The following is a 26,774-nucleotide window of genomic DNA, read 5'->3' as shown; positions in this document are numbered from 1 at the left end:
TCAGCGACATGGTACCTTGGCCTGTGTCATCACCAGCGTGAGCACGGAGTGAGAGCGTGAGCTCTTGTCGTTCATGCCGGTGGCCGCGGTGGCCTTCTGCTTGTTCCCCAGCTGCAGCCAGACCTGGCGAGGAAGGTGGGCCAGAGCTCAGATGGTGCCAACCAGGGCCAAGTGTGAAGCAAGCACATATACACACACCAATAATCACTTTGCAAAATAAAATTATCAATACATATTTATTTACTCATTTGTATTACCATTTTCTAGCTGTTCATTTTCTCTGTCTCAGAAACTTAAATCAGAAGTTAATACCGTGAAAAGGTTATTTCTACAACTCTAAACTGACATGATTATCAATTTGTTTTTAGTTTAGAAAAGTAATTCTTTTTATTAAAGTTTACACAAACAAAATCAACTGATTAGAAATTAACAAGATTAACCTTTTATTTATGAGAACAGCAAGTAAGGAGAAATATTCTCATAAGTATTTATGACTCTGATCTTTCTATCTAGTGGAGAGAAAACAAAATACAATCAACCTTACCTGGATATCAGAATAAGAACTGACAACATTCCTATTTTAAAAAAGCAAAAAGACAAAATCCATTTTACTGATGATCAATCACACTCCTGCTCTTATAAAACAACCACCTTTCAATTATATAATTATTCCATGGATATCACAATGGAATAGATATTATATTGACAGTCATTTTTTCCATTCTATAAGGAAATAAAATGTAATGCTTTAATTCTATCAAATTTTTAAAAATATGGTTTTTCTTAATATAATGAAGAACCTTAGCATTTGAACATTGGAATATCCAAGTCATGAGACGAAAACATAAACTTTAACCCCCATGTTGGCACAGGTACCCGTATACACACATAGGGTGTGGTTCGGCAAAGGTGTATGTACCAGTACAGGCACGCATGGGTGTGGGTTTGCGGGTGTCGTGGGTCTCAGCACAATTCCAGATTTACTAAATGGAGTTAAATCTTCTCTCACCACTTTTCTGTTCCCTTAAAAAAGCATTTGGAGTTGAAAGCCAAACACATGACTGTCAGCATAGTTCGAACTCTAAGCACTGAACTCGGCACCTCCTCCCCTCCGCGGCTTCCAGAGACACATAAATCAAGAGGCTTGAGAGGCAGGGTGAACTCAGTGGGTAAGCGGGGGAGAGACAGAGAAGTCAGAGAAGGAGACTTCCACTCGGTGTGATCAGTCCTCTATGAGAGCGCTTCACAGGCGCCCTGAGAGAGAAACACGAGAAGCAGCTAACTCTCCATTTAGAAAGAGGAAGGATGTCTAACTGGAGAGCACTGAGGCCACAAGACAACTTTGAGGCACCGCCTCCCGGCTCGGGGGGACACTCAGGAACACAACAGGCCGTGCCCACCAGCGGCACTCACGTGGACAGGCCCCACCCGCCCACCGCCCACCGCCCACCGCCCACCGCCCGTGCTCACGTGGACAGGCCCCGCCCACCCACCAGCCGCACACACGTTGACAGGCCCCGCCCGCCCACCGCCCGTGCACACGTGCACAGGCCCCGCCCGCCCACCGCCCCCGCTCACGTGGACAGGCCCCGCCCGCCCGCCCACCACCCAGGCTCACGTGGACAGGACCCGCCCACCCACCACCTGCACTCACGTGGACAGGCCCCGCCCACCCATCACCCATGCTCTCATGGACAGGCCCCACCCACCAGCCACCCAGGCTCACGTGGACAGGCCCCACCCACCCACTGCCCAGGGTCACATGGACGGGCCCTGCTCACCCACCAGCCATGCTCACGTGGACAGGCCCCGCCTACCCACCACCTGCGCTCACTTGGACAGGCCCTGCCCACCCACCACACCGGCCCGCATGCCGCACTCACGTGGACAGGCCCTCGACGTAGGGACCCGAGGCCGGGTGCTCCCGCACTCGCAGCTGTGGGCAAACACAAGCTGCGTTAGCACAATACAAATATTCTATATAAAATGGACTTCCAATCATCTTTTTTTCTATATTTTGAGTCTACAGTAAAAAGACTTGTCTCCACTTTGCCCAGAAATGAACAAAAGGTTCTCACAGAAACACAGCTAAGCTGCAAGGCACCAGGAAACTGCCTCAGGATCACAAACCAGTCGCATTCGCCGCGTCTGACAGTAGATTTACTATGACACCAAATACCTTACAGGTTTGTTACTCTCAAGTCCTGCCACGGCTACTGCTCATGTGCTTGTAAATGGCTTTCAACAAAACAATTAATTTCAGTTAACATCTTCTTTAGTTTTACATTATACATTTTACACTTTATGAGCAGAAATTTTAAAACACATAGAAGTCTTAGAAGGAAATGCCAAGTTTTGCTTAAGTCTCTGCTGCTGTTGATGCTGGTGCTAAGTCGCTTCAGTCGTGTCCGACTCTGTGCAACCCCATGAACTGCAGCCTACCAGCCTCCTCCATCCCTGTGATTTTCTGGGCAACAGTACTGGGATGGGGTGCCATTGCCATCTCCCACTTAAGTCTCTAGATGCTGCCAAAGGCAGACTGAGTGACTTAGAGCAAGCGACCTCCTCAGATTATAGTTTCTCAATCTCCACAGTTCTTTTCACAACTAAAAATTTTTTCATTATAATAGGTTTTTAAAAAGTTTATGCCTTGTGAAACTTTCTATTGCATAGAAAATATTATCTATAAGACATCAGCTTGCTAAATAATCCAGTGAAATACATATTCTTCAAAAAAAAACTTTTCTTAAACTTCTACTTTTTTGGCGTCACAGACTTTTAGGCATTTGATATTTGACATGTGTGATCCAACTAAATCTTGGAATATATGATGTTTAATATTGACACAATACTTAAATAAAATGAGGTTACAGTTAATAACTCATTTAATGTCCACTAAGAATAATGTTCATCAGATTATCACGATGGTGTGATCACTGACCTAGAGCCAGACATCCTGGAATGTGAAGTCAAGTGGGCCTTAGAAAGCATCACTATGAACAAAGCTAGTGGAGGTGATGGAATTCCAGTTGAACTATTCCAAATCCTGAAAGATGATGCTGTGAAAGTGCTGCACTCAATATGCCAGCAAATTTGAAAACTCAGCAGTGGCCACAGGACTGGAAAAGGTCCGTTTTCATTCCAATCCCAAAGAAAGGCAATGCCAAAGAATGCTCAAACTACCGCACAATTGCACTCATCTCACACGCTAGTAAGATCAGATCAGATCAGTCCCTCAGTCATGTCCTACTCTTTTCGACCCCATGAATCACAGCATGCCAGGCCTCCCTGTCGATCACCAACTCCCGGAGTTCACTGAGACTCACGTCCATCGAGTCAGTGACGCCATCCAGCCATCTCATCCTCTGTCGTCCCCTTCTCCTCCTGCCCCCAATCCCTCCCAGCATCAGAGTCTTTTCCAATGAGTCAACTCTTCGCATGAGGTGGCCAAAGTACTGGAGTTTCACCTTTAGCATCAGTCCTTCCAAAGAAATCCCAGGGCTGATCTCCTTCAGAATGGACTGGTTGGATCTCCTTGCAGTCCAAGGGACTCTCAAGAGTCCTCTCCAACACCACAGTTCAAAAACATCAGTTCTTCGGCACTCAGCCTTCTTCACAGTCCAACTCTCACATCCATACATGACCACAGGAAAAACCATAGCCTTGACTAGACGAACCTTTGTTGGCAAAGTAATGTCTCTGCTTTAGAATATGCTATCTAGGTTGGTCATAACTTTCCTTCCAAGGAGTAAGCGTCTTTTAATTTCATGGCTGCAGTCACCATCTGTAGTGATTTTGGAGCCCAGAAAAATAAAGTCTGACACTGTTTCCACTGTTTCCCCATCTATTTCCCATGAAGTGATGGGACCGGATGCCATGATCTTAGTTTTCTGAATGTTGAGCTTTAAGCCAACTTTTTCACTCTCCACTTTCACTTTCATCAAGAGGCTCTTGAGTTCCTCTTCACTTTCTGCCATAAGGGTGGTGTCATCTGCATATCTGAGGTTATTGATATTTCTCCCGGCAATCTTGATTCCAGCTTGTGTTTCTTCCAGTCCAGCGTTTCTCATGATGTACTCTGCATATAAGTTAAATAAACAGGGTGACAATATACAGCCTTGACGTACTCCTTTTCCTATTTGGAACTAGTCTGTTGTTCCATGTCCAGTTCTAACAGTTGCTTCCTGACCTGCATACAGATTTCTCAAGGGCAGATCAGGTGGTCTGGTATTCCCATCTCTTTCAGGATTTTCCAGTTTATTGTGATCCACACAGTCAAAGGCTTTGGCATAGTCAATAAAGCAGAAATAGATGTTTTTCTGGAACTCTCTTGCTTTTTCCATGATCCAGCGGATGTTAGCAATTTGGTCTCTGGCTCCTCTGCCTTTTCTAAAACCAGCTTGAACATCAGGAAGTTCACGGTTCACATATTGCTGAAGCCTGGCTTGGAGAATTTTGAGCATTACTTTACTAGAGTGTGAGATGAGTGCAATTGTGCAGTAGTTTGAGCATTCTTTGGCATTGCCTTTCTTTGGGATGGGAATGAAAACTGACCTTTTCCAGTAAAGTAGTAAAGTATTTACACACTTACACACTAGTAAAGTAATGCTCAAAATTCTCCAAGCCAGGCTTCAGCAATATGTGAACTGTGAACTTCCTGATGTTCAAGCTGGTTTTAGAAAAGGCAGAGGAACCAGAGATCAAATTGCCAACATCTGCTGGATCATGGAAAAAGCAAGAGAGTTCCAGAAAAACATCTATTTCTGCTTTATTGACTATGCCAAAGCCTTTGACTGTGTGGATCACAATAAACTGTGGAAAATCCTGAAAGAGATGGGAATACCACACCACCTGATCTGCCTCTTGAGAAATCTGTATGCAGGTCAGGAAGCAACAGTTAGAACTGGACATGGAACAACAGACTAGTTCCAAATAGGAAAAGGAGTACGTCAAGGCTGTATATTGTCACCCTGTTTATTTAACTTATATGCAGAGTACATCATGAGAAACGCTGGACTGGAAGAAACACAAGCTGGAATCAAGATTGCTGGGAGAAATATCAATAACCTCAGATATGCAGATGACACCACCCTTATGGCAGAAAGTGAAGAGGAACTAAAAAGCCTCTTGATGAAAGTGAAAGCGGAGAGTGAAAAAGTTGGCTTAAAGCTCAACATTCAGAAAACTAAGATCATGGCATCCGGTCCCATCACTTCATGGGAAATAGATGGGGAAACAGTGGAAACAGTGTCAGACTTTATTTTTCTGGGCTCCAAAATCACTACAGATGGTGACTGCAGCCATGAAATTAAAAGACGTTTACTCCTTGGAAGGAAAGTTATGACCAACCTAGACAGCATATTCAAAAGCAGAGACATTACTTTGCCAACAAAGGTCCGTCTAGTCAAGGCTATGGTTTTTCCAGTGGTCATGTATGGATGTGAGAGTTGGACTGTGAAGAAGGCTGAGTGCTGAAGAACTGATGCTTTTGAACTGTGGTGTTGGAGAAGACTCTTGAGAGTCCCTTGGACTGCAAGGAGATCCAACCAGTCCATTCTGAAGGAGATCAGCCCTGGCATTTCTTTGGAAGGAATGATGCTAAAGCTGAAACTCCAGTACTTTGGCCACCTCATGCATAGAGTTGACTCACTGGAAAAGACTCTGAGGTGGGAGGGATTGGGGGCAGGAGGAGAAGGGGACGACAGAGGATGAGATGGCTGGATGGCATCCCTGACTTGATGGACGTGAGTCTGAGTGAACTCCGGGAGTTGGTGTTAGACAGGGAGGCCCGGCATGCTGAGATTCATGGGGTCGCAAAGAGACGGACACGACTGAGCGACTGATCTGATCTGAACAATAATGTTGGGCTTATTCAGTAAGTGGCAACACAGTTAGACCGCACGTGGAAGCATTTGCTATCATGTAAGAGCACTGCAGTAATTAAGCCATGTACCATCTTGAGAACTAATATCATTCTATGCATCAATAAAAACAAATTAAAAACACTTAAGTTTTTAAATCTTACCGTTTGCTTTCTCTGCCCATTTTCACCTTTACAAACAAGAAGGTCATGAATCCTCTCATTGTAGACTTCAAAGAAGCTCATCTCAAGGTGGTAGCTGACCTAGCAGAGACGGAAACAAAGCAAGCAGTTTACCTGAAAGTCCTTGCGCTTCTTACACCTCAGATCTCTTAAGGCTGTAGGATCCCCATACAAGGCCTTCCCAGGTGGCTCAGGGTAAAGAACCCGCCTGCCCAGGCAGGAGACAAGAGACCTGGGTTTGATCCCTGGGTGGGGAAGATCCCCTGGAGGAGGAAACGGCAACCCCACTCCAGTATTCTTGCCTGGAGAATCCCTCGGACAGAGGAACCTGGTAGGCTACAGTCCATGGGGTCGCAAAGAGTCGGACACAACTGAGCGACTTAGCAGGCAGCACACACGCACACCTCTCCATATAAAGAACTCTTACAATTCAAAAACAGAAGACAAACAATCAATTAAAAAACAGGCATGTCTCCAAAGCAGATGCAGAGTCAACAGGCACAAGAAAAGGTGCCCAACACTGCAGGTCAGCAGGGAAAGCAGGTCAGAGCCACGGCAAAAAACCACTCACACCCACGAGGACGGCTGCGATCAAGGAAACGGAAAATAGTGAAGCTGCTCAGAGTTGGAATCGGAACCTCTGGGGCTGCGGGTGGGAATGTAAAATGGTCCAGGTGTCGCAGAAAACAGCTGGCAGTTCGTCAAAAGGTTCAGCATAGACTTACTATATATAACCCAGCAATTTCACATCTACCCAAAATAATTACAAATAAATTCAAATAAAAATTAGTCAAGAAAAATTGTTCACCAATATTCATAGCAGCACTAGATAGTGGGTTGGCCAAGAAGTTCCTTTGGGTTTTCCATCAGATGGTATAAATCAACTTTTTGGCCAACCCAATAACCAAAAGATAAAGACAGCTAAGTGTCCATCAGATAAGTGTCCAACAGCTAAGTGTCCAACAGATGAAGTGTCCATCAACAGATGAATGGATAAAGAGCACGCGGTGTATACATACAATGGAATACTACTGAGCCACAAGGAGGAACGAAGAGTCAGTACCTGCTGTACCCTCATGAACCTCAGGCTGCAGATACTCCATTTACAGGAAATGTCCAGAACTATAGGAAAATTACAAACTCCCAGACTACCCTCCCAACCAACCGAATCAGGATCTCCAGCAGCTTTTCAGCAAGTAAACACACACACATGTGCACACATGCACACGACCACCTCCTGACACATTCCAGGGGGGCTCTTGTCATCAAGCAAACATGGGAAAGACTGGTCCTGCAGGCTGCCTGCAGACAGCTGACGGCAGGCGGGACTGGGTGAGGGCGTGGGCCCCCGGTGCCTGGACAGGGCGGGCGCGAGCAGCTGGGGCCACAACCCTGGGCTGAGTGTGCAGGCTGCTCCCTAACCTCCTGCTGCTGCTGGCATAACACTGACCCTGCTGTCCTCAGGGAGGGCCGTGGCCCCCGACTGCAGACACGCACGACCGGGCGGGGCTACCCGCACAGGTGGTAGAGCCAAGGAAGCGGAGAAGCCCGAGGGGCCCCTCCGTCTCTGCCCACCGGGAGGAACCGCACCGCGTCTGAACCCGCTCCCCACCCCCGTCCCAGGGCCCAGGGGCCAGAGCGCGCGCCGTCTGCGGAGTCGGCCTCAGTGGCCACGGCTCCGACTTTAACTCGGTCTGCCTGTTCTCTACTCAGATACGAAGGCTTACAGAGACCATCAGAACATACCTCTTGGGTTTGTTGTTTGGCTATTTCAGCAAAAAGATCTTCACAAAATCTTGGAATTATTCCTGGTTCTTCACTAAAGCCCATCATCCTAGAAAATACATTTATGAGTTGGGGGGAGTAAAACGAATTAGGTTTTAAAATTCTTTGAGGGGAAAGTAAACCTAAATTTCCTCTTCTATAAAGTGGGGTAAGTAAGAACTATCTAATTCAGAGCCTTCTAGCACAGGGCCTGGAAGAGAGTAGGAACTTGATAAATGTTAGCTACTATTAAAACCCAAGTATTTCCTCCCGGACGGGCAGTACAGCCACACCACTGATGAGACGACCTGCTTGTGATTCTCACAACACGGCTTCCAAAGTAACCTCTCTGAGCTTCAGTTTACACAAGAGACAGAATGTACAGTAAAACGGGGCCGACGATACTGACAAGGTAAACAGCATCTCACGCATAAACAGAAGCCCAGAGACAAAGCCTTGCAGAACTGGAGTGTAAAATGGACGAGACTTGAGCCCAGAGCGGTACAGTTTCAAAAAGATATTCTATCAAACTGTGCTCTTCTCACAAAAGACATAAATGCTTCAGGATGGTCAGATTCACAACACAACTTACGTGTATGACTTTCCAGAGCCAGTCTGACCGTACGCGAACAGACAGGTGTTGAAGCCTTGGAAGGCCTGGCGCAGCAGCGGGGCCGCCAGCGCCTGGTACACGGCCATCTGGCTCGCGAAGCGCGGGTGGCGCTCGTCCACGGACCAAAAGGAAAGATCGTAGGCAAAGCTGTACACCTGTCGCGTGCCGGGGTGCTCCACAGCGATTTCCTCCCCGTCCAGGAAGACCGCCTGATGTGCTCCTTCTCTCTTCTCCCTTTCAAAAGAAGCACAGAGACAAATATCGCCCTTGCAATCATTCTGAGTATTATTTCCACAGAATAATAAGGACTTCAGACTACAGCAGAAGGTTCCTCCAGGGCAAGACGGCTCTTTAGTTTTATGTGGAACGTGCAGAGAGCACACATCATAATAGCGGGCTTCCAAAACCTATTTCGGCAGCTCCAATGCCACTGCTCAAAGGAAAAACGGAATTCCAGGTTTCTTGTCTGGAAAATTCCCCTACTTGTATAGGATTTTCCCTCTTCTTCCTTTTCCTCTTAAGTTCTCCCTTTTCTCATCCTGTGCGCTGAAATCTACCTGTACCTATAGTTCTAACTGGAAATGTATTCGAAAACATCATAAAGAATTTCTGGAGGTACGAATCTATACAAAGCTGCCAAGAAACAAAAGCACAGTTTCCACAGACTCCTTCAGATACAAGTCTGAATGGAAGCACAAGGTACATTTCTGTGACTCCAAAGGTCCTTCCTGCTTTAAATCATCTCCCTTAAAACTCTGACGCTTCGCATCCACCCCGCTTCTATCTCAGACTCAGGAGGAAATTTTTTTGACCTACCGCTGCAGAAAAACACAAGTTCTTGTCTGGCCACACAATTCTTTTTGCCCCCAACTCTGCTTAGATGCGGAGAAGGCAATGGCAACCCACTCCAGTACTCTTGCCTGGAAAATCCCACAGACGGAGGAGCCTGGTGGGCTGCAGTCCATGGGGTCGCGAAGAGTCCGGGCACAACTGAGCGACTTCACTTTCACTTTTCACTTTCATGCACTGGAGAAGGAAATGGCAACCCACTCCAGTGTTCTTGCCTGGAGAATCCCAGGGACAGGGGAGCCTGGTGGGCTGCCGTCTATGGAGTCGCACAGAGTTGGACACAACTGAAATCAGACTGATTATATTCTTTGCAGCCAGAGATGGAGAAGCTCTATACAGTCAGCAAAAACAAGACCAGGAGCTGACTGTGGCTCAGACCATGAACTCCTTATTGCCAAATTCAGACTGAAATTGAAGAAAGTAGGGAAAACCACTAGACCATTCAGGTATGACCTAAATCAAATCCCTTATGATTATACAGTGGAAGTGAGAAATAGATTTAAGGGACTAGATCTGATAGAGTGCCTGATGAACCATGGACGGAGGTTCGTGACATTGCACAGGAGACAGGGATCAAAACCATCCCCATGGAAAAGAAATGCAAAAAAGCAAAATGGCTGTCTGGGGAGGCCTTACAAATAGCTGTGAAAAGAAGACAAGCGAAAAGCAAAGGAGAAAAGGAAAGATATAAGCATCTGAATGCAGAGTTCCAAAGAATAGCAAGAAGAGATAAGAAAGCCTTCTTCAGCGATCAATGCAAAGAAATAGAGGAAAACAACAGAATGGGAAAGGCTAGAGATCTCTTCAAGAAAATTAGAGATACCAAGGGAATATTTCATGCAAAGATGGGCTCAATAAAGGACAGAAATGGTATGGACCTAACAGAAGCAGAAGATATTAAGAAGAGATGGCAAGAATACACAGAAGAACTGTACAAAAAAGATCTTCACGACCCAGATAATCATGATGGTGTGTTCACTCATCTAGAGCCAGACATCCTGGAATGTGAAGTCAAGCGGGCCTTAGAAAGCATCACTACGAACAAAGCTAGTGGAGGTGATGGAATTCCAGTTGAACTATTCCAAATCCTGAAAGATGATGCTGAGAAAGTGCTGCACTCAATATGCCAGCAAATTTGGAAAACTCAGCAGTGGCCACAGGACTGGAAAAGGTCAGTTTTCATTCCAATCCCAAAGAAAGGCAATACCAAAGAATGCTCAAACTACCACACAATTGCACTCATCTCACACGCTAGTAAAGTAATGCTCAAAATCCTCCAAGCCAGGCTTCAGCAGTACATGAACCGTGAACTTCCTGATGTTCAAGCTGGTTTTAGAAAAGGCAGAGGAACCAGAGATCAAATTGCCAACATCTGCTGGATCATAGAAATAGCAAGAGAGTTCCAGAAAAACATCTATTTCTGCTTTATTGACTATACCAAAGCCTTTGACAGTGTGGATCACAATAAACTGTGGAAAATTCTGAAAGAGATGGGAATACCACACCACCTGATCTGCCTCTTGAGAAATCTGTATGCAGGTCAGGAAGCAACAGTTAGAACTGGACATGGAACAATAGACTGGTTCCAAATAGGAAAAGGAGTACGTCAATGCTGTATATTGTCACCCTGTTTATTTAACTTATATGCAGAGTACATCATGAGAAACGCTCGGCTGGAAGAAACACAAACTGGAATCAAGATTGCTGGGAGAAATATCAATAACCTCAGATATGCAGATGACACCACCCTTATGGCAGAAAGTGAAGAGGAACTCAAGAGCCTCTTGATGAAAGTGAAAGTGGAGAGTGAAAAAGTTGGCTTAAAGCTCAACATTCAGAAAACAAAGATCATGGCATCCGGTACCACCACTTCATGGGAAATAGATGGGGAAACAGTGGAAACAGTGTCAGACTTTATTTTTCTGGGCTCCAAAATCACTGCAGATGGTGATTGCAGCCATGAAATTAAAAGATGCTTACTCCTTGGAAGGAAAGTTATGACCAACCTAGATAGCATATTCTAAAGCAGAGACATTACTTTGCCAACAAAGGTCCATCTAGTCAAGCCTATGGTTTTTCCAGTGGTCATGTATGGATGTGAGAGTTGGACTGTGAAGAAGGCTGAGGGCTGAAGAATTGATGCTTTTGAACTGTGGTGTTGGAGAAGACTCTTGAGAGTCCCTTGGACTGCAAGGAGATCCAACCAGTCCATTCTGAAGGAGATCAGCCCTGGCATTTCTTTGGAAGGACTGATGCTAAAGCTGAAACTCCAGTACTTTGGCCACCTCATGGGAAGAGCTGACTCATTGGAAAAGACTCTGATGCTGGGAGGGATTAGGGGCAGGAGGAGAAGGGGATGACAGAGGATGAGATGGCTGGATGGCGTCACTGACTCGATGGATGTGAGTCTGAGTGAACTCTGAGAGTTGGTGAAGGACAGGGAGGCCTGGCATGCTGTGATTCATGGGGTCGCAAAGAGTCGGACACGACTGAGCGAATGATCTGATCTGATCTGAAGCAACTTAGCAGCAGCAGTAGCAGCTGCTTAGATGAGAATTCACTGTCGAATCCACCCTTCTCGCCCTCCCAGTGGCCCTGCTGCAGGCTGCTCTGGGGTCCACGCTCTGTCCCTCTAGGGCCGCCAGCCGTGCGGGCTGTCCTGCTGCTTCTCTGCCCTGAGCAGTCCTGAGGCTCTCCCTGAGTTCTCGTCCCTTATCACTACCCCACATTCTCACTAAAAGGCTCCCAGCCCTATGGAACCTGCCTTAACCGCTGGCCATTCAGTTGACTGCCCACACTGCAGTCACCACGCATGTGTGAAGCGTCGGCTCAGTCACACTGGACTCTTCGCTGCAGCCCGCCAGGCCCCTCCATCCATGGGATTCTCCAGGCAAGAATACTGGAGTGGGTTGCCTCGCCCCTCTCCAGGGGGCCCTTGCCGATCTAGGGTCGAAACTGCTGCTTCTGTGTGTCCTGCGTTGGCAGGTGGATTCTTTACTGCTGAGCCACCTGGGAAGCCGCAGGGTCAGCACACCCTCCTCCAACACACTTAGGTCCACAACAGAGTTAAAAAAAAACTACCGACTCTGTGAAGTCTTCACAGTTGTCCTCAAAGCATTTAAAGATAATCAGATGCTACAGTCACACCAGGAGAGCCCGTCTTTTTCTCTCCCACAGGCACTCATGGGGAGAGATTTTTTTGCCATCAAAGTCAAACCTCACAGATCAGTGTGTGTACAACCGTGACGTGTCACAGACAATAAGGCAATGGCCACCACCCTGGAAAGGGTTTTGGAAGGACCTGTTTGGGGAATGAGTGACCAGCTGTTGCTCTTTTTAAGGGAAAGGTAGAAGACACCACCACATATGACAGATTTGAAAGCAGACTGCCTTAGAGATAGAAGCTAGTCAGACTTTTAAAACACAGATATATCTGGAGAAACTTACATTTGCAAAATATGGTGGTTCCGATTTTTTTGTTTTATAGCCAATCATCGAAAATAACCACATACTACCACTGAACCGGGAAGTTCCGTCTATAAAAAGGCAGTGCCAGCCGGCATGAAGACGTACCAACAAGCTCAGCAGGTTGGCCTCGGATAAAACTGGGGTCACCTACCGGTTGCTGAAAGGCCTGACCCTGACCGCCACGGTCACTTGGCTGCTCTCCACCTTCAGGGGCTCTGTTTCTGCAGAGGTTTTCTGAAGTGCGGTTTCTTCCTTGAGAAGGAATGTATTTTCACACGACCTTTCCCTTTGACTTGCGAGAAGAGAGCTCTGGGGAGTCTGTTTAACTTGCAGGGTGGGCCTCCTGCTTCTCAGAACGAAGGCAGCGGGGCTCCGAGGCTGCAGGACGCCATGCCTGGGTGTCGACCTGGGCTCTGAAATACACTTGGAGGGTGTCCTTTTCTCTAAGCTTTCAAATCTACGTGGAAGTTTCACGGCTTCCTTCTCAGCACCCCTGGGATGCGAGGCCCTTGCTCCTGACACTTTGATCTCTAACCTGCTCTCAGTGGGCCTAACTGCCACGCACCCTACGCGAACCGCTTCAGTCTGACTCTGGGAACCGGCGGGCGTTCGCTCACGCAGGGACTCAAGGGCAACGTTCTCACCTGCCCCACTGAGGGCAGAACGCGTCGCTGCGCATTTTCCATCAGCCTTCATTTCAAGGTCTTTTGGGTCTGGAGTTAAAGGTACTGAAGGCAAGTTTTTATCACTGTTTACAGTTTGTGCATTTATACCAGTTTCTGGGGAAGGCTGACTATTTTCTGTTCTGCCGCCCACATTCTGCGTTCCTTTCCACTTTTCCACGCAACCTGTCTTAGTCCGACGCTGTAACGCAAGGCATGTTCCTGCCGTTCTCGCACCAGCGTCTCCCGACTCACGACCAAGCAAAGAGGGTTCCTTGCTCCTGGTCGCTCTCCTCTGAAGTGTCAGCCTGCCCACAGGGTTAGGAAGGAGGGGTGTGTCTCCTGTTTTCTTACAGGCAGAAATAACGTAAGTGCTGTTGATGTCTCTGACTTTACTCGTAGATCTCAGTAACGGATCGTCATTTTCACACTCTGACGAGTCCGACCTCGGATGCAGCTTCAGCTTGCTGCCCTGGGGGATGACACTCAGGGATGACGTCTTCGTGGAGGAAGGAACGCCAAGGAGATCGCTGTCATTTCTGCTGTGTGCAGTGGAGGCTGACATGGTGGCAGAAAGTTATTTTTAAAAAGAATGTTGCTGAAGAAATGTTAAGCTCTTCTTTAGACATTCATTTGACTTCCGGCCATTTCTTATGCAACAGTTTCCAAAATTATCTGCTAAAATAAAATAAATAAATAAAATTTAGACTGCACAGATTACAAACAGGCTTTAAAAACACGAGGACCTTCCATGGGAAAGTGACTTCTCAGGGGCATACATTAGGTCATGATCTCCACTGAGATATGGTTCTCAAGCAGCTTCAGACAAATCTCTGACCTCAAAGATCATACAGTCATTGCTCAACAAATACGTGCCAAGATCCCATGAGGTGTCAGGCCCTCTGGTGGATACTATGAATTTCAAAGACAAAACTCTATTTTCATTTCCTTCGTCTAGAAAGAAATGTACAGATAAAGACTGTATCAGGTCAAATGTGCGAGGTGACTTAAAAAGATGTAAAAAGCACATGTCAAAGAAGATATAAGAGTAGTTAATAAGCACATAAGATGATGCTCAACATCATGGGTCATTAGGGAAAAGCAAGTCAAAACTATAATGAGATACCACATCATACCCATTAGGATGGAAACTATCCAAAAAAAAGAAAGCAGACAACAAGTATGCACAAGGACGTGAAGAAATCGGTAGGCTTGTTAACTGTTGCTGGGAATGTAAAATGGTACAACCGCTATGAAAAACAGTATCAGTTCAGTTCAGTCGCTCAGTCGTGTCCGACTCTTTGCGACCCCATGAATCGCAGCACGCCAGGCCTCCCTGTCCATCACCAACTCCCGGAGTTCACTCAGACTCACGTCCATCAAGTCAGTGATGCCATCCAGCCATCTCATCCTCTGTCGTCCCCTTCTCCTCCTGCCCCCAATCCCTCCCAGCATCAGTCTTTTCCAATGAGTCAACTCTTCCCATGAGGTGGCCAAAGTACTGGAGTTTCAGCTTTAGCATCATTCCTTCCAAAGAAATCCCTGGGCTGATCTCCTTCAGAATGGACTGGTTGGATCTCCTTGCAGTCCAAGGGACTCTCAAGAGTCTTCTCCAACACCACAGTTCAAAAGCATCAATTCTTTGGCGCTCAGCTTTCTTCACAGTCCAACTCTCACATCCATACATGACCACAGGAAAAACCATAGCCTTGACTAGACGAACCTTTGTTGGCAAAGTAATGTCTCTGCTTTTGAATATGCTATCTAGGTTGGTCATAACTTCTCTTCCAAGGAGTAAGCGTCTTTTAATTTCATGGCTGCAATCACCATCTGCAGTGATTTTGGAGCCCAGAAAAATAAAGTCTGACACTGTTTCCACTGTTTCCGCATCTATTTCCCATGAAGTGATGGGACCGGATGCCATGATCTTTGTTTTCTGAATGCTGAGTTTTAAGCCAACTTTTCCACTCTCCTCTTTCACCTTCATCAAGAAGCTTTTTAGTTCCTCTTCACTTTCTGCCATAAGGGTGGTGTCATCTGCATATCTGAGGTTATTGATATTTCTCCCAGCAACCTTGATTCCAGCTTGTGCATCTTCCAGCCCAGCATTTCTCATGATGTACTCTGCATAGAAGTTAAATAAACAGGGTGACAATATACAGCATTGACGTACTCCTTTTCCTATTTGGAACCAGTCTGTTGTTTCATGTCCAGTTCTAACTGTTGCTTCCTGACCTGCATACAGATTTCTCACGAGGCAGATCAGGTGGTCTGGTATTCCCATCTCTTTCAGAATTTTCCACAGTTTATTGTGATCCACACAAAGGCTTTGGTATAGTCAATAAAGCAGAAATAGATGTTTTTCTGGAACTCTCTTGCTATTTCTATGATCCAGCGGATGTTGGCAATTTGATCTCTGGTTCCTCTGCCTTTTCTAAAACCAGCTTGAACATCAGGAAGTTCACGGTTCATGTACTGCTGAAGCCTGGCTTGGAGGATTTTGAGCATTACTTTACTAGCGTGTGAGATGAGTGCAATTGTGCGGTAGTTTGAGCATTCTTTGGTATTGCCTTTCTTTGGGATTGGAATGAAAACTGACCTTTTCCAGTCCTGTGGCCACTGCTGAGTTTTCCAAATTTGCTGGCATATTGAGTGCAGCACTTTCACAGCATCATCTTTCAAGATTTGAAATAGCTCAACTGGAATTCCATCACCTCCACTAGCTTTGTTCGTAGTGATGCTTTCTAAGGCCCGCTTGACTTCACATTCCAGGATGTCTGGCTCTAGGTGGGTGATCACATCATCGTGATTATCTGGGTCGTGAAGATCTTTTTTGTACAGTTCTTCTGTGTATTCTTGCCACGTCTTCTTAATATCTTCTGCTTCTGTTAGGTCCATACCATTTCTGTCCTTTATCGAGCCCATTTTTGCATGAAATGTTCCCTTGGTATCTCTAATTTTCTTGAAGAGATCTCTAGTCTTTCCCATTCTGTTGTTTTCCTCTATTTCTTTGCATTGATCGCTGAAGAAGGCTTTCTTATCTCTTCTTGCTATTCTTTGGAACTCTGCATTCAGATGCTTATATCTTTCCTTTTCTCCTTTGCTTTTCGCTTGTCTTCTTTTCACAGCTATTTGTAAGGCCTCCCCAGACAGCCATTTTGCTTTTTTGCATTTCTTTTCCATGGGGATGGTCTTGATCCCTGTCTCCTGTACAATGTCACGAACCTCAGTCCATGGTTCATCAGGCACTCTATCTATCAGATCTAGTCCCTTAAATCTATTTCTCACTTCCACTGTATAATCATAAGGGATTTGATTTAGGTCATACCTGAATGGTCTAGTGGTTTTCCCTACTTTCTTCAATTTCAGTCTGAATTTGGCAATAAGGAGTTCATGGTCTGAGCCACAGTCAGCTCCTGGTCTTGTTTTTGCTGACTGTATAGAGCTTCTCCATCTTTGGCTGCAAAGAATATAATCAGTCTGATTTCGGTGTTGGCCATCTGGTGATGTCCATGTATAGAGTCTTCTCTTGTGTTGTTGGAAGAGGGTGTTTGTTATGACCAGTGCATTTTCTTGGCAAAACTCTACTAGTCTTTGCCCTGCTTCATTCCGTATTCACAGGCCAAATTTGCCTGTTACTCCAGGTGTTTCTTGACTTCCTACTTTTGCATTCCATTCCCCTATAATGAAAAGGACATCTTTTTTGGGTGTTAGTTCTAAAAAGTCTTGGAGGTCTTCATAGAACCATTCAACTTAAGCTTCTTCAGCATTACTGGTTGGGGCATAGACTTGGATTACTGTGAAAAACAGTATGGATGGCCTCAAAAAATTAAAATTAGCATATACTAAGTCACTTCAGTTGTGTCCGACTCTTTGCGACCCCAGGGACTGTAGTCCACCAGACTCCGCTGTCTGTGGAATTGTCCAGGCAAGAATACTAGACTGGGTTGCCACGCCGTCTTCCAGGGGATCTTCCCAACCCAAGGATCGAGCCCACCTGTCTTATGTCTCCTGCACTGGCAGGCAGGTTCTTTACTAGTGCCACCAAATTAGCATATGATCTAGCAATTCCACTTCTGGGTATACACCAAAAAGGACTGAGAGCAGGGCCTCAAATGAAGAGATACTGGCATACCCATGTTCACAGCAGCATTATTCATAATAGAGAAAATGGGGAAGCAACTCGAATATCCACTGACAAATGAATGGCTTACCAAAACGTGGTATATTCATACAATGGAAAATTATTCAGCCTTAAAAAGGAAACAAATTCTGTAATATGCTACAATATTGGTGAACCTTGAGGACATTATATTAAGTGAAATAAGCCAGTCCCAAAAAGACAAATAATATATGATACCACTTATATCAAGTACTTATAGTACTTAAAATCATCAGCAGAAAGTATAATGGTGGTGGCTAGGGAAGGGAGAATGGAGAGTTATTATTTAATAGATGTAGAATTTCAGATAAACCAGATAACAAGAGTTATGGGGTGGATGGCAGTGATGACCATATATTTAAGGATGTACATTTAAAATGGTTAAAATGATAAATGCTAGAAAAGAGAACATGTCAGCAGGGATTTTTTTTAAGTGCCCCCCAGTTTGGGGAGCAGCGAGGGGGACTAAGAGACACCCCAGCACCAAAGTTAAAGACTGGAGTGAAGCGTTTCTGCACGTGCTGAGCGCACATGACGTGCAAGAATGCCTCAGGGCAATGAGTCTGAGAGTGTCACAAGGCAGAGCATACCCAAGTAAGTACCAGAGCCAAGAAACACAAGCACTGTCAAGTAATTGCTTGTGCTGAGAAAACTTGTGCAAGATCAGTTAAGTATTCAGCCTGCCCTCTAGCAGTTAGACAACACAGTTGACAGGTATGTAAGCAAATATATGTCAACAATATCTATCCAGTAGTTAAGGAGAAGGCAATGGCAACCCCACTCCAGTACTCTTGCCTGGAAAATCCCATGGACGGAGAAGCCTGGTGGGCTGCAGTCCATGGGGTCTCTAAGAGTCGGACACAACTGAGCAACTTCACTTTCATTTTTCACTTACATCCATTGGAGAAGGAAATGGCAACCCACTCCAGTGTTCTTGCCTGGAGAATCCCAGGGACAGCGGAGCCTGGTGGGCTGCCGTCTACGGGGTCGCACAAGAGTCGGACACGACTGAAGCGACTTAGCAGCAGCAGCAGCAACAGTCATGTTGAGAAGAATAGAGAACAACAGAGACAGCGAAAAGGTCTGGCTTCCCGTCAACGCTGCAACCAACTGGTTATACTGATGTAAATAAGTCTTTAAATTTGCATGTCTGATTCTAACTTGCAAAATGACATCTGATGAAACTATTCCATTGTGAAGGCAAATAAAGGAACCCTCATTTAAAACAGAGCGAGGGGCAGGGGTGGAGGGTATCTGAACAGGAGCTCTCATGTTTTATCCCTTGCTATATTCACAGACTCTACAGGAAGAAGCTACTTCACATCCCAGGGCAAAGAGGAAGAAAGGTTTCGTCCTCACCTAGCAACGGCCCAGTCAATGAAAAACTAGCAGTTCAGCCACTAGGAGGTCATCACCACCCAGGCTGTCCCTCTCCTCCGACGGACTGTCATTGAATTCTCTCCTCTCCACAGGCAGGACTCATCTGGCTTAGGGGCTTCACTTTGTTGCCCCTTCTGCATTTTTTTTTACAAAGTGGATGTCTGTAGCAACCGTGTGTCAACAAGTCAGTGCCATTTTCCCAAGCGAGCATCTGCTCACTTCAGGTCTGTGTCGCACTCTGGAAATTCTCACAACACTTTAAACGTTTCCATTAGATGCTACTGGTCAAGGTGATCTGTGGCCAGAGGTCTTTGATGTTAGTAGGAGGACTCCCTGAAGGTTCTGATGATGGTTACCATTTTTACCAACCAAGTATTCTAAATGAAGGTATATACATTGTTCTTTAGACATAATACTATTGCACACATAACGGGCTACAATATAGCACAGGTATAACTCTTCAATGAAACAAAACATTCAGGAGACTGGCTGCGTGGTCTCCCTGAGCCCACACAATCTGGGAGGCGGGACCAGCTGCCCCTCTCCTGGGCTGGTCCCCACCTGAAGCTCGCCCGGAGCTGCAGCTCTCTGCTGGTCCCACATAGACTCTTCCTGCTAATACAGCAACTAAGCGTCGTATTTTTAAATTCAACCCCAGAGATCATGACTCTGGAGGTACAAAACAACAGAGGTTCATTTTTAAGTAACCTGTGCAAGTTCTAAATCATTAACAATCATGCCAGGATCGAAGCATCTCCCATCACCTTCTAACTAAAAGCAGGCAATCTTTTAGTTAATGATTTCCTGATGCGGAAGTAAATACAGAAGCAAGAAGAGACTGAGGACTTGACCCGCAGCTGAAAACCGGCTGGTATTTACAAGGAGCAGGACAGCTCTGGGTCTGAGGAGGGGCGGGGGTGTGCCCCGGGACACTGGAGGGAAGGGGTGCCCAGACCCCGGAGTGGGTTCCGAGAGGCCACCCCGCCGCCCGGCGGCCACGCGCCCCGAAGACGCCCTCCGAGGAGTCTGCGGCGGGGAGGGCGCGGCCCGATCCCGCCCCCGGCCCTCCCGGGAGAACCCCGGCCCGCCCCACTTGGGGACCCTCGCACCCGTCCCCGGGGACCCTCGGCCCTCCCGGACTCCCGAGCTGTCCACCCACCCCACCCTCGCCCGCACCGACGCGCCGCCCCCAGACCGCAGCCCCCACCTCGCAGGCTCCCGGCCTCTTCGCGCGGCTCACGCCTTCGCAGCCGCTCCGCGTTTGAATGCGCGCCCCGCCCTCCGATTGGCTGCCGGGCGCCGCGCACGCACGTCTTCCAGGAAACGCGCGCGCATCTCCTAGGCAACGGCCCCGCCCCCCCCGGGCTGCGCGCGCCGCGCGGGGCGCTGCCGTCCTGGAGCAGGGACGCGGGCGGCGGGGGCGCGCTCGAGAGGGAGCGGAGGTGCGCACGGGGGGCTTGGCGGAGGACCCGGACGTTGACGCGCTTGTCCAGCCCCGGAGCAAAATGAGCACCGTCCGTCCGCGTCTCCCCAGGACTTCTCTGTGCAGAAATAACTGCTTGCCCCCACGGTAGCCAGAGCCACTCACGGTTTTCTAGGATTTCCTGTGCAAAGCCTAGTGATGGGAAGTGCGCTGAATGTCTTAGATGGAAGTTTTTCATTTAATCCTGAATCCCTTACCAGGTGAATATTAACATGATCCCCCAGTTTACCAAGGATGGGCTGAGGTTTACAGTTAAACTTGTGAAAAATCAGACAACTAGCTGGCGGTGCAACTAGAATTACAAGCCCACCTCGTGAGATATAACTCAGTTTCTAGAAATATCCTAATAAGGTTTTGAAGCACGAAAAAATAAGTATACTTGCTGAAAACTAACCAGGTGAACGAGACGAACTCTAGTCGAAAAGATATTTTTAAGTAACTTTTTTAAATAACGAAAAGTGCAGATAAAGAAATTAGATTCAGTGGGATAGAAAGAGAAATTAGAATGGACTCTGAATGTATAGAAAAATTGAATGTATAATAAAATGCTCATTCTAAAACTCTCTCTAAAAATCATTCTAAAATTTATTGACATTAAGTTATAGAGCAACCATCAGAAAAAAAGAATGTAGTATTTATCAGGTCAATGGGAAAGTAATCAAGTTTAGAGAGCAAAGGAAGATACAGCAAAGGAGAAGACTGACAAACACATACATAAAAATTCTAAACTCATATATAGTTCAAAACAATGAAAATAAAATGTAGTAAGCTAGAAAAACACATTAAATATGACAAGATATAAAGATACCTTTCAATATTACAAGTAAGAGAAGTTTATAAGTAGAAATAGTTCAGTTCAGTCGCTCAGTCATGTCCGACTCTTTGTGACCCATGAACCACAACATGCCAGGCCTCCCTGTCCATCTCCAACTCCTGGAGCTTTCTCAAACTCATGTCCATTGAGTTGGTGATGCCATCCAACCATCTCATCCTCTGTCATCCCCTTCTCCTCCTGCCCTCAAACTTTCCCAGCATCAGGGTCTTTTCCAGTGAGTCAGCTCTTCACATCAGGTGGCCAAAGTATTGGAGTTTCAGCTTCAGCATCAGTCCTTCCAATGAACACCCAGGACTGATTTCCTTTAGGATGGACTGGTTGGATCTCCTTGCAGTCCAAGGGACTCTCAAGAGTCTTCTCCAACACCACAGTTCAAAAGCATCAATTCTTCGGCACTCAGCTTTCTTCACAGTCCAACTCTCACATCCATACATGACCACTGGAAAAACCATAGCCTTGACTAGATGGACCTTTGTTGACTATGTAATGTCTCTGCTTTTGAATATGCTGTCTAGGTTGGTCACAACTTTCCTTCCAAGGAGTAAGCGTCTTTTAATTTCATGGCTGCAATCGCCAGCTGCAGTGATTTTGGAGCCCCGAAAAATAAAGTCAGCCACTGTTTCCCCATCTATTTGCCATGAAGTGACCAGATCGGATCCCATGATCTTAGTTTTCTGAATGTTGAGCTTTAAGCCAACTTTTTCACTCTCCTCTTTCACTATTTACTCAACGAGTATTTATTAAGCTGCTTTTACAGTCAGACCTTAGACTAAGCAGTACGGGTAGACGTGGGTGGCTGTGGACCCTCCTCTCAAGCAGCTCACCAATTTCTGTTGCTAGAAATGTGCACTTTTAATTCTGATGCAAAAACCACTGGTATTGAAATTTTAAAACTTTTTTTTTACACTTATACCTAAACTTTTTTTTTTACAGTTGCATTTAATGGCTGGGTTTTACAGTTTATTTTTATCTGAATCATCTTTGTGTGTACACCCACTCACTCCTATCCCTACTGCTTAGTGTAAGGTCTGACATGTAAAAGAAGCTTAATAAATACTTGCTGAGTAAATACCAGACCCCTCTAGAAAGCAATATGATCATTTATAGAAGGAACATAAAGAGATTCATATTCTTTTCCCTAGTTACTGAACTACAAAAATTTATTCTTAGAAAATGTTTCAGTAGAAACCAAATAGTTTGTGGGCCCCAAACAGAAAAACTCTCCATGGGTTACCATGAGAGCATGCATCAAATGGTTAAAAATAAGGCAGAAAGATAATAAATTCTATTACAACAATTAAAGTCATTACAATTACAATTACAAATTACTAGCAGACAGTGCATGGCCTAAGGACCTGCTTCCGCCCCAGGCTGTGAGCACAGGACGGAGCAGGGCTTTGTCTGTGTCGCCCTGGGCCCCCGTGCCTGGCACAGAGCCCCTTCACAGGACACGCTTCCTGGACACACTTCCCTCTTCTCCTTCTTGCTCTGCATGAAGCTCCTGATTTAATTCCAACTATGGGAACAATCCTCAAAAGACTCAAGGGCCCCCTGTGAGCCGGCTCCAGGTTACGCAAGAGGGATTTCGGTCTTTTATTTATTACACTGAGAAGGTGCTCCTCTCTTCAGATCCTGCCCACAGCTCACCAGCAGGGAAAGTCACTTTGGGGGACCTCCGCTTCTGCATCTGGGAATTGCAGATGCAAATGCCACCTACCTTAGAGAGTCATGTGAGGATTAAATTAGATTATGCATGCAAAGTGCTTAGTGCGGAGCTGGGTACAGGATTATGCTCTACAAATGTAAGCTACTAAATTGCATCACCTAAAAACATTCTCCAAAATGCTGCAAAGCCCTGGCCAGTGCTGACGAGCTGCAATCATGCATGCACAGGCCGTCTGCTACAATGATGACACATTTTACTTTACGAAGGTTAAGGATTATGACTTAATCCCTAGAAATAACCGCAAGATGAAATAGCTCATTCTTTTGTGCTGGACTCGCTGGACCCTATTAAAAATCAGGAGAGAGCAATGAAAAACCATCTTCAAGGGGAAGCAGAACTAATCTCCATTCTGCTCTGATATGATTAACATTTTTTAGAACTTCAGATCTTCTATGCTTTTTGATGGAAGACAAGAAAAAGGACTCTATACGCCTGAAACTAACATGGTATTGTAAATCAACTATACTTCATTTAAAAAAAATAATATTGAACTAAAAATAAAAAGGAGTCTAGAAAATGCAGATGTGACCACAACGGGTTCAAGGGTGAGCAGCCCGCAGGCACTGCACTTCATCTCAAGCCCTGGGGCCTCTAGCCTAGACTCTGGGGACACGTCATCTCCTCCAACATCCATACATGTGGTCTCAGAGCACTGCCCCTCCCACCGGTTCAGGCAGACGGAATATTTCCTCACTATGACACAGCTGCTGGTTAAAACGCCCTGTAGTTCAAACCTGTCTTCAGATTTGACTCATTAAAATAATAGCTCCTCCAGGAATCTAAAGTCATACAATCTGCTTGCCACTCGAATCACTTTACCTCTCTATCCCTTGGCTTCTTAGCCTGTAAAAGGAAGAGATGTCAATAATAACTGGAAAACCCAAACCAGACAATGTAAGAGAAATTATTAGAAACAGACGGCACATGACTGTAAATCTTAATTGATGCATTTTGCTTTATTGACGACGCCAAAGCCTTTGACAGCGTGGATCACAACAGACTGGAAAATTCTTAAAAAATTCTTAAAAAGATGGCAGTACCAGATGATCTGATCTGCCTCCTGAGAAATCTGTATGCAGGTCAAGAAGCAACAGTTAGAACTGGACATGTAACAACAAACTGGTTCCAAATAGGAAAGGAGTACGTCAAGGCTGTATATTGTCACCCTACTTATTTAACTTACATGCAGAGAACATTATGAGAAACGCTGGGCTGGAAGAAGCACAAGCTGGAATCAAGATTGCTGGGAGAAATATCAATAACCTCAGATATGTACATGACACCACCCTTATGGCAGAAAGCGAAGAACTAAAGAGTCTCTTGATGAAAGTGAAAGAGGAGAGTGAAAAAGTTGGCTTAAAACTTGACATTCAGAAAACTAAGATCATAGCATCTGGTCCCATCACTTCATGCCAAATAGATGGGGAAACAGTGGAAAGAGTGGCTGACTTTATTTTTCTGGGCTCCAAAATCACTGCAGATTGTGACTGCAGCCATGAAATTAAAAGACGCTTACTACTTGGAAGAAAAGCTACAACCAACCTAGATAGCATATTAAAAATCAGAGACATTACTTTGCCAACAAAGGTCATAGTTAAAGCTATGGTTTTTCCAGTAGTCATGTGTGGATGTGAGAGAAGGACTATAAAGAAAGCTGAGCGCCAAAGAATTGATGCTTTTGAACTGTGGTGTTGGAGAAGACTCTTGAGAGTCCCCTGGACTGCAAGAAAATCCAACTAATCCATCCTAAAGGAGATTAGTCCTGAATATTCATTGGAAGGACTGATGCTGAAGCTGAAACTCCAGTACTTTGGCCAGATGTGAAGAACTGACTCATTGGAAAAGACCCTGATGCTGACAGGGATTGGGGGCAGGAGGAGAAGGGGACGACAGAGAATGAGATGGTTGGATGGCATCACTGACTCGATGGATGTGAGTCTGAGTGAACTCCTGGAGTTGGTGATGGACAGGGAGGCCTGGCGTGCTGCAGTCCATGGGGTCGCAGTCGGACGTGGCTGAGAGACTGAACTGAACTTCTTTAATCCACCAGAGGGAGACAAACCAAAAGAAAACATGTAGAAAGTGTTCAGAAGTAAAGCGAGCACATTCAAAGACTTCTATCATGTTAAGATAAAGAAAACTGATTAACTTTTTCACTCTCCTCTTACGGTCATAGCACACAAATCTATTGCAATTTATCCAAATTCATGATTTTTAAATTATTAAAATAAGGGTATGTTATCTGGCTGTACAAAAAAGAGAAAAAAACAACATCTACAGATGTTTGTATTTGGTTGCATTTTAGTCTCCGTGATAAAAAAAAAATAAGGAAAAAGTGCAACAGGACTATGGGAATTAGTTTTAAAGCCCAGAATAGCCGTGGAGGAAAAGTGATCAGGGCTGAGCTCCATCACCGCCCCGTGGAGGGACCCGAGGCAGGTCTCCCTGTCTAGTTCCCTCACCTCTGAAACCAATTTCTGGATCAAATTATCCAGTGAGACTGAAAGTTGCTCAGTCATGTCAGACTCTCTGCGACCCCATGGACTGTGGCCCTCCAGGTTCCTCTGTCCATGGAATTCTCCAGGCAAGAGTACTGGAGTGGGTAGCCGTCCCCTTCTCCAGGGAACCTTCCCAACCCAGGGATTGAACCTAGGTCTCCTGTGTTGCAGAGAGATTCTTTACCATCTGAGCCACCAGGGAAGTCTCTAAATTATCCAATAAGCCAGCAATTCTTAAATCCCTTCTTTATTTAAGGTGTGCCCGTTATCTCATTTAATCTCCACAACCTTATACGGGTGGTGTGATGATCATATTACTGCTGTTTTGCACATGAGAAGACTGAGTTTCCAGGCAGTCAGATCATCTGCCTGGTAGTATTGGCCTGTTTAAGTCACAGAGCCAAGTTCAGAACTCAGAGAATGGGGCTTCCTCCCCGGTGCCCTGCAGGGCTGCCCTGAACTGCTGTTTTTACAAAGATTCTTTCTGGGTCTCACATTTCTGTGACACTGTGATAAGCACAGGAGTTAAACGTAAGGGTGGTTTGAATCCCATGGATGGAGGAGCCTGGCAGGTTACAGTCCACAGGGTTGCGAAGAGTCGCACACAACTAAACGATTTCACTTTCAAGGGTGGTTTTAAATCTGTAGTATTTTGTATTTTCTCTCTAAATTCTGATACACGTTAGACCGAGAGTCTTAGAAGCAGGCACATCACAGGCTTGTGTTTGTATGTGGCTGATGAAATCTTTATTATAACTCAGCGACATCAGCGAAATACGTTTAGCAACACTGCCAGGAATTTTAAAAAGAAACAACTACATTAAGCAAGTAATCCTTTTTTTAATAGAAAAAGAAAAGGACTCAGGGATTAGTCAATGTTCCAGACACTCTTTTCTCTTTGAATGGTTTGCTGGTTTCATTCCAGAGAAGATTAGTAAGATTTAGATCCCTCGGCAACCCAAAGCCTACCGGGTAACCTATTTCTACATAAAGGGAGCTCTGGGACGGACTCACGAAGAACGCTTCTGTTTTTTTAAAAAAAGACTGAGCTTGACCTTCAATCAGGTGTCTTCTCCCCACGGTGGTTTGCCAACATGGCCCAAGGTCATTTCTGACATCTTGTTAAAAACGCTGCTGACGCTTCCAAGTAGAAGTGGAGCTGTTTTTCTAAAGTGGGGAATGAGTTGGGTGTCACTTAACTTTCAACAAGTTTAAAAATATGGTCTCGGTAAGAATGTTGAATTGCATAAATATTCAGCTCTCCATCTTAAGCCCCAAGTAGTTTATATTT

General features: G+C 45.6%; 1 protein-coding gene across 2 annotated transcripts in view; it reads right to left on the bottom strand.

Moving 5' to 3' along the window:
* The window catches only part of KIF14 (kinesin family member 14), a 49,423-nt gene extending 29,138 nt beyond the window's left edge, over positions 1 to 20,285 (bottom strand). The window contains exons 1-8 of one of the 2 annotated variants that reach the window (XM_086343157.1): positions 20,149 to 20,285; positions 12,889 to 14,077; positions 8,400 to 8,654; positions 7,790 to 7,877; positions 6,026 to 6,124; positions 1,884 to 1,936; positions 545 to 575; positions 16 to 123 (exon numbers count right to left, since the gene is read on the bottom strand). In XM_086343157.1, coding sequence (XP_086199283.1) covers positions 16 to 123; positions 545 to 575; positions 1,884 to 1,936; positions 6,026 to 6,124; positions 7,790 to 7,877; positions 8,400 to 8,654; positions 12,889 to 13,964 — 1,710 coding nt within the window. In that variant the 5' untranslated portion in view covers positions 13,965 to 14,077; positions 20,149 to 20,285. The remainder of the gene's footprint in view (positions 1 to 15; positions 124 to 544; positions 576 to 1,883; positions 1,937 to 6,025; positions 6,125 to 7,789; positions 7,878 to 8,399; positions 8,655 to 12,888; positions 14,078 to 20,148) is intronic. The other variant, XM_086343158.1, reaches the window with a different exon arrangement.
* Positions 20,286 to 26,774: the final 6,489 nt, after the last annotated feature.

This window comes from Bos grunniens, chromosome 16 (genome assembly GCF_055505025.1).
Source record: "Bos grunniens cultivar Pamir isolate PY7600 chromosome 16, Bosgru_T2T1.0, whole genome shotgun sequence".
Lineage (NCBI taxonomy): Eukaryota > Metazoa > Chordata > Mammalia > Artiodactyla > Bovidae > Bos > Bos grunniens.
The sequence above is the reverse complement of the archived record's forward strand: the minus strand, read 5'-3'. Positions and strand labels throughout refer to the sequence as shown.